At 41.8% G+C, this 7,538-nt stretch overlaps 1 protein-coding gene across 1 annotated transcript; it reads left to right on the top strand.

Moving 5' to 3' along the window:
- Positions 1-5,683: 5,683 nt before the first annotated feature.
- Positions 5,684-7,275, top strand: LOC130748086 (arogenate dehydratase 3). Its single transcript, XM_057601185.1, has one exon. It carries the CDS (start codon positions 5,870-5,872, stop codon positions 7,139-7,141), a length of 1,272 nt encoding a protein of 423 aa, XP_057457168.1. The 5' UTR covers positions 5,684-5,869; the 3' UTR covers positions 7,142-7,275.
- Positions 7,276-7,538: the final 263 nt, after the last annotated feature.

Raw genomic sequence — 7,538 nt, 5'->3', positions numbered from 1 at the left:
ATTTTAGAAGCTATGATTGAATTTTTCAGCAGCACAGAGCTTCAATCAGATCCCTTCAAAGGTGAGTTAATGGAAGTTCTTGAACCTTGTATCAAAAGTTCTTCCCCTTCTCCTTCTTCATCTTATCCCCCCTGCATCTTCATCAAATTCATCTTTACCCTGTGTTGGGGCGCAAGAGGATAAACCGGGAGATCATCGCATTGGGCTTACATAAGCACACCAAAGTGGATTGGACACCACATCTTTCACCCAAAACCTTAAGGCATTAGGTGTATGGGTTCTCTCACTTATAAAGTGCTCCTCACTCTTCTAATCTTCCAATGTGTGACTTCTTTACTCACACTTGAATTCCCAACAATCTCCCCCTCAAGTGTGAGTCCATCTCAAGCGGAAACCTCCAATCACTTGCACCGCCGTTGGATCTCCATCAACGGGACACGTTGCCTAACCACCATTGCTAGGAAGACTTTCAACACAAGGAGTCGTCACCATGATCGTACTAACCATCGGCTCTGATACCACTATTGGGCCGCAAGAGGATAAACCGGGGGATCACATTGGGCTTACATAAGCACACCAAAGTGGATTGGACGCCACATCTTTCACCAAAAACCTTAAGGCATTAGGTGTATGGGTCCTCTCACTTATAAAGTGCTCCTCACTCTTCTAATCTTCCAATGTGGGACTTCTTTACTCACACTTGAATTCCCAACACCCTATTCGTATCCTCCTTCTCCCCCAAATTCCTTATACTCCTCTTCACCTTCAGTCCATCCTTTGTTCTCAGATGGTTCCTCAACATCGATGACCCATGTAATTGCAAACGGGTTATCCAACATAGGCTTTGTTCAACAAACAACTTCACCTCTTCTTGGCTTCAACCACCTAACCCCATCTCAGATCCAGATCCAAGAAGCTCAGAGGAGACTTTGATCGGCTCAACTTCCCCCACCTGCGTCGGCGGAGATTTCAGCGAGTACAATCCTCTGCATTCTTCTAATTCGTGAAGGCTTGGATGAGAACTCGCAAGTTTTCTTCAAAATCTTCACTTTGGGTATGAAGAACAAGGGGAAGAAGATGATAGGTAGGAAGAGGATGATGAAAAATGCATAATATAAATACAAATTCATTCGTTATTTTAACAATTGACTATGTAGCTCAATTGGTAAAGTTTGCACTTTTGCAGGTGCAAGGTCTTGTGTTCGAACCTCTAGCCCCTTTTCCCAAAGTTTAAATTTTGTTTAATGACGTGTCACGCCACGTAGGCATCCTACGTGTCATTTAACAGCCACATCGTCCATTTTTTAACGTCAAAGTTACGGAGGAGCAAACGATGCACATTTGTGAAACATCGAGGGTACAAACATAGACAAAAAAAAAGAGTAGGGGCGACTATTGCAAAAAGTTGATACATCAAGGAAAAACTGTTTTTTAGCCTTTTTTTTTAATAAGTTCGTTTGACGTCATAGTACTAACATGCATGATCTATTTTTGGCCTAGTCACCAGCAATATGGTGGGCACAATTAGATTAAATGTCATCCATTGGACATTTTGCACCCGTTTTAGTCAATTCAATTCTTTTTCAACAATTTTTGTTTCTTCATCTTCCTCTTCCCTAAACCCTAATACCAACTTTCATGCATGATTGTGTCCATGGCTCCACCTGATTTTGGTTCAACCCTCCACACCCTTCTCTCTCCCATTTATCCAATCGAATGCAAACACACATAACACTATCATGTGAACCCTTCTTCAACCTCACTCTATTGTTCCATTACCGCAAACTCCATTCACCAGCCATTTGTGTCATAATTAACCATATCACGACCCTCCACACCCACAAAACATTTCAGCCACTAAGCCCCCACTAATCCACAAAACACCATTAACCGAGCTCAACCCACAACCCCTCCCCCCAGATCCTCCCTTAAGCCCAACAAATAGCCTTGCAACACCGCTCCATCGTTGACTAGCCCCGCAAAACCCTAACCAACTGAACCTCCACACCTTCAAGTACCACGCCATTCCTATAAACCAAAACCATAACTCTTATATAATTCATAACCCTCGCATTTCAAGCTATTTGGTTTAGAAGTTTCATATCTTAGGTTTTTATTCTATGGAGCCTCTAGAGAAAGGGTTTACTCAGACCTCGCACTACTTGAAAACCCTTTTAACCAGATCACGACCTTCCACACCCACAAAACATTCCAGCCACTGAGCCTCCACCAATCCATAAAACACCATTAACCGAGCTCGCCCCACAACCCCCTCCCCCCCCCCGATCTTCCCTTAAGCCCAACAAATAGCCTTGCAACACCGCTCCATCGTTGATTAGCCCCACAAAACCCTAACCAACTGAACCTCCACACCTTCAAGTACCACGCCATTCCTATAAACCAAAACTTTAAGGCATTAGGTGTATGAGTCCTCTCACTTATAAAGTGCTCCTCACTCTTCTAATCTTCCAATGTGGGACTTCTTTACTCACACTTGAATTCCCAACACCCTGTTCGTATCCTCCTTCTCCCCCAAATTCCTTATACTCCTCTTCACCTTCAGTCCATCCTTTGTTCTCAGATGGTTCCTCAACATCGATGACCCATGTAATTGCAAACGGGTTATCCAACATAGGCTTTGATCAACAAACAACTTTACCTCTTCTTGGCTTTAACCACCTAACCCCATCTCAGATCCAGATCCAAGAAGCTCAGAGGCGACTTTGATCGGCTCAACTTCCCCAACCTGTGTCGGCGGAGATTTCAGCGAGTACAATCCTCTGCATTCTTCTACTTTGTGAAGGCTTGGCTGAGATGCGGAAACAGGGGAAGAAAGATTCAATTTCAATTCCAATTCTTCTTCGTTGTGATGATTCTTGAGAACTCGCAAGTTTTCTTCAAAATCTTCACTTTGGGTATGAAGAACAAGGGGAAGAAGATGATAGGTAGGAAAAGGATGATGAAAAATGCATAATATAAATACAAATTCATTCGTTATTTTAACAATTGACTATGTAGCTCAATTGGTAAAGTTTGCACTTTTGCAGGTGCAAGGTCTTGTGTTCGAACCTCTAGCCCCTTTTCCCAAAGTTTAAATTTTGTTTAATGACGTGTCACGCCACGTAGGCATCCTACGTGTCATTTAACAGCCACATCGTCCATTTTTTAACGTCAAAGTTACGGAGGAGCAAACGATGCACATTTGTGAAACATCGAGAGTACAAACGTAGACCAAAAAAAAAGAGTAGGGGCGACTATTGCAAAAAGTTGATACATCAAGGAAAAACTGTTTTTTAGCCTTTTTTTTTTAAATAAGTTCGTTTGATGTCATAGTACTAACATGCATGATCTATTTTTGGCCTAGTCACCAGCAATATGGTGGGCACAATTAGATTAAATGTCATCCATTGGACATTTTGCACCCGTTTTAGTCAATTCAATTCTTTTTCAACAATTTTTGTTTCTTCATCTTCCTCTTCCCTAAACCCTAATACCAACTTTCATGCATGATTGTGTCCATGGCTCCACCTGATTTTGGTTCAACCCTCCACACCCTTCTCTCTCCCATTTTTCCAATCGAATGCAAACACACATAACACTATCATGTGAACCCTTCTTCAACCTCACTCTATTGTTCCATTACCGCAAACTCCACTCACCAGCCATTTGTGTCATAATTAACCATATCACGACCCTCCACACCCACAAAACATTTCAGCCACTGAGCCCCCACCAATCCATAAAACACCATTAACCGAGCTCGCCCCACAACCCCCCCCCCCCCCGGATCTTCCCTTAAGCCCACTAAATAGCCTTGCAACACCGCTCCATCGTTGACTAGCCCCACAAAACCCTAACCAACTGAACCTCTACACCTTCAAGTACCACGCCATCCCCATAAACCCTTGCGTTTCAGGCTATTTGGGTTAGGAGTTTCATATCTTAGGTTTTTATTCTATGGAGCCTCCAGAGAAAGGGTTTACTCAGACCTCGCACTACTTGAAAACCCTTTTATGTTCAAGCGATTTGACAATTTCCTTGATTTTTCTTTCATAAAATTGAAGATGTCTCATTGCTTTCCTTTCCCGACTCTAGTGTGCATGAGGAACAATAGTGATGCCTTGGTCGATTCGATAAAGATTTGTTGAACAATCTACTTTTTGGGTCTTTGCTCTATGCGTTTTCGTGATTAAGGTGGTGGAGATATCTTTGCAAATTAATATTTATCAAATTACTAATAACTAACAAGTTTTAGTTTACAAAATATCAATAAACTCTTTTTCCAGCTCTTAAAGTTAACTCATATTAATCAAGTGCCATAATCAGTAGTTCAACACTTCACCCTTACGTATTCGATTCATCTCAACTATTCTGAATGGGAAAAAACTCATTAGACAGTCTCCTACCACTTAATGCACTTAATGTGTGTTGATAAATCAATTTCATAGTTATCAGCGATGTGAATACCTTGGCTAAAAAAAATTATTCATATTAATTCATTATGGAGCAGTGCTATTTAGTACGACAGTTTTGTGCACGAGAGTGCACAAGCAGCATTTAGTGGCGGTTTAAAACCGCCACAGATTTGCGGTGCCAGAAAAAAACGCGAATTTACACAGTTTTGGCGGTTTTAAACCGCCACTAATATGCAGAGCCAGAAAAACCCGCATGCGTTACACATTTCTGGCGGTTTTAAACAGCCAGAAACTGTCTCGTGCTCCCATCGTGCCCACTTCCTCGTGCACTCTATCATTATCCAATTCATTAACGTTCTTCATTAATATTCATTAACTCTCTAATATTATAATATTGTGTCATTTACTAACTTTTATTTTCTGTAATTTATAATTGTTATGTATAAAAATATTACTTAGTTTAATTTTATTATTTCTAATGTTTTCCAACTTGGAATTGATATTAATTTTTTTAATTAAATTTATAATATTTTAGTCATATTAAAAGAAGTAAGTCTATAATTAATCAACAATGATATATACACACCTCCTTTTTTATACACTTCATTTCCACTTATTTTTATTTCTAGCTCTCTCATCTTATCATCTATCATATCTTATATTTTCTCTTTCTTACTTTTTCTCTTCTTCCTATCTCTCTCCTCCTCCACCTCTTTCCACCTCATTTTAAGGTGTGAAGATAACATTATTCATAATTAATAGTTAGCAACTTAGCATAAATAATAATTATTATTATCATCAACACAAAACTGAAGTCAACAGATTGCATCTTTCAAAAAAAAAAAATCAAGATTGTATCCATCGGAAATCCCAGCTCTACAATTAATGATTCATAAGTATTATCAAATTTTTTTAAAATTTCTATATAAAATTAAGAGATTAATTTTTATGCACCGACGGTGTACCATCATTCAATAACAACCTTCCATTTTCTATTTTAGATATTATTAAATTTAAAATTAATTGTGAACTAACAAAATGGAGGGATGTGATTGAATGATGGTGTAAAACTTATTTGAGGATAAAGATATGATGACCAAGGAAGAAACGTAGAACCAGCATTATATACATATAAAATTATAAATATAAAATATATATATATATACCCCATATTTTTATATATAAAAAAATACATGTAGGTGAGTGTATGGCTAGATAAGGGGGTAGGTGTGCGATTTTGACCAAATGACCTCAATCAGCAGCATCCCTTCAAGACTTGGTATGTAGTATGCAGCTTCTCATCCAATAATATATAAACCCCATTAACCAAACCATTTTCTCTCAGCTTCAGGTTTCTTTTACACAAATCAGAAAACCAAGCTTCAAAGTTCAACCAACCAACACTCCCAATTCTCCAAACAAAAACCACACACTACCCAATTTTCCATTTCAATATGCAGTCTCTATCACCGCCTTCATCTTCCACCACACTCAACCCTATCATTCGCCCTCAACTTTCCCAGAACCGGGTCCGGTTCACCGTGAAATGTGGTTACCGGCTCGAACCGGGTAGCTACGGAGTCGGAACAAGCCGAGCCGACTGGCAAAGCTCCTGCGCCATATTAGCCAGCAAGGTTGTTTCCCAGGAGCAATCTCCGACTGACCAAAATGGCAGCGCCGCCGACAAGCTCGCCACCGTCAACGGCCACAAATCCGCCAAGGCAGACCTTCAGCTGGTTCCTATAGGAAACCTCGCCGGAGAAATCAAAGCGATCCAGCCGAAGCCGCTGACAATCTCCGACCTCGCGCCGGCTCCGATGCACGGCTCGACTCTCCGCGTCGCGTACCAGGGCGTCCCCGGCGCGTATTCCGAGGCTGCGGCGGGGAAGGCTTACCCGAACTGCGAGGCCATCCCGTGTGACCAATTCGAGGTAGCGTTCCAGGCGGTGGAGCTTTGGATCGCCGACCGCGCTGTCCTACCAGTAGAAAACTCCCTCGGCGGCTCAATCCACCGTAACTACGACCTCCTCCTCCGCCACCGCCTCCACATCGTCGGAGAAGTCCAACTTCCAGTCCACCACTGCCTCCTCGCCCTCCCCGGAGTCCGCAAGGACTATCTCACGCGCGTGATTTCCCACCCTCAAGCACTCTCCCAGTGCGAGCACACGTTAACCAAACTAGGCCTCAACGTGGCGCGTGAGGCCGTCGACGACACAGCGGGAGCAGCGGAATACATCGCGGCGAACAACCTCCGCGACACCGCCGCCATAGCAAGCGCACGCGCGGCGGAGCTATACGGATTACAAGTGATGGCGGATGGGATCCAAGATGACCCGAGCAACGTGACCCGATTCGTGATGCTGGCACGGGAACCGATAATTCCACGGACTGATCGGCCGTTCAAGACGAGCATTGTGTTCGCGCATGATAAAGGGACTTCGGTGTTGTTCAAGGTGCTATCGGCGTTTGCATTTCGGAATATCAGTTTGACGAAGATTGAGTCGCGGCCGCACCGGAACCGGCCGATTCGGCTGGTGGATGATGCGAATGTGGGGACGGCGAAGCACTTTGAGTATCTGTTTTACGTGGATTTCGAGGCGTCGATGGCGGAGGTTAGGGCGCAGAATGCTTTGGCGGAGGTGCAGGAATTCACGTCGTTCTTGCGAGTGTTGGGGAGTTACCCCATGGATATGACGCCCTGGACTCCTTCTTCTAGGGGAGAATAGCAATGCCTTTTTTTCCCTCATTTTTTTTTTTTATTTTCTTTCTTTTTTTATTTAATCCTATCAATAAAAAAAAGGTGTCATGTTCAATCAATTCTGAATTTTGTGAATAAGAGATAAAATGATTATTTTGATTATCCTTCACACCATTGACCTTGCATTTTTATTTGTGTTTATTTATTTGTATAGAGCTCATTTTTTGTCTTTTGAGAAATTGTTATTTATCCTTCTAGGTAAATGGTTTTTTTTTTCAGAATTAAAACTGTATTGACCTAGCTTGTTTGCAAGATTTACACTCATTTTCATTTTGTGCATTGGAAACAAGCCTAAATTAGACAAGTAGGCTCTTAGTTTGGTTTTTAGGAAATGGAAAATACTAAAAGTTATCATTTGCATTTTT

This window comes from Lotus japonicus, chromosome 3 (genome assembly GCF_012489685.1).
Source record: "Lotus japonicus ecotype B-129 chromosome 3, LjGifu_v1.2".
NCBI classification, from domain to species: Eukaryota; Viridiplantae; Streptophyta; class Magnoliopsida; order Fabales; family Fabaceae; genus Lotus; species Lotus japonicus.
This window is presented reverse-complemented; position numbering and strand designations above follow the sequence as displayed.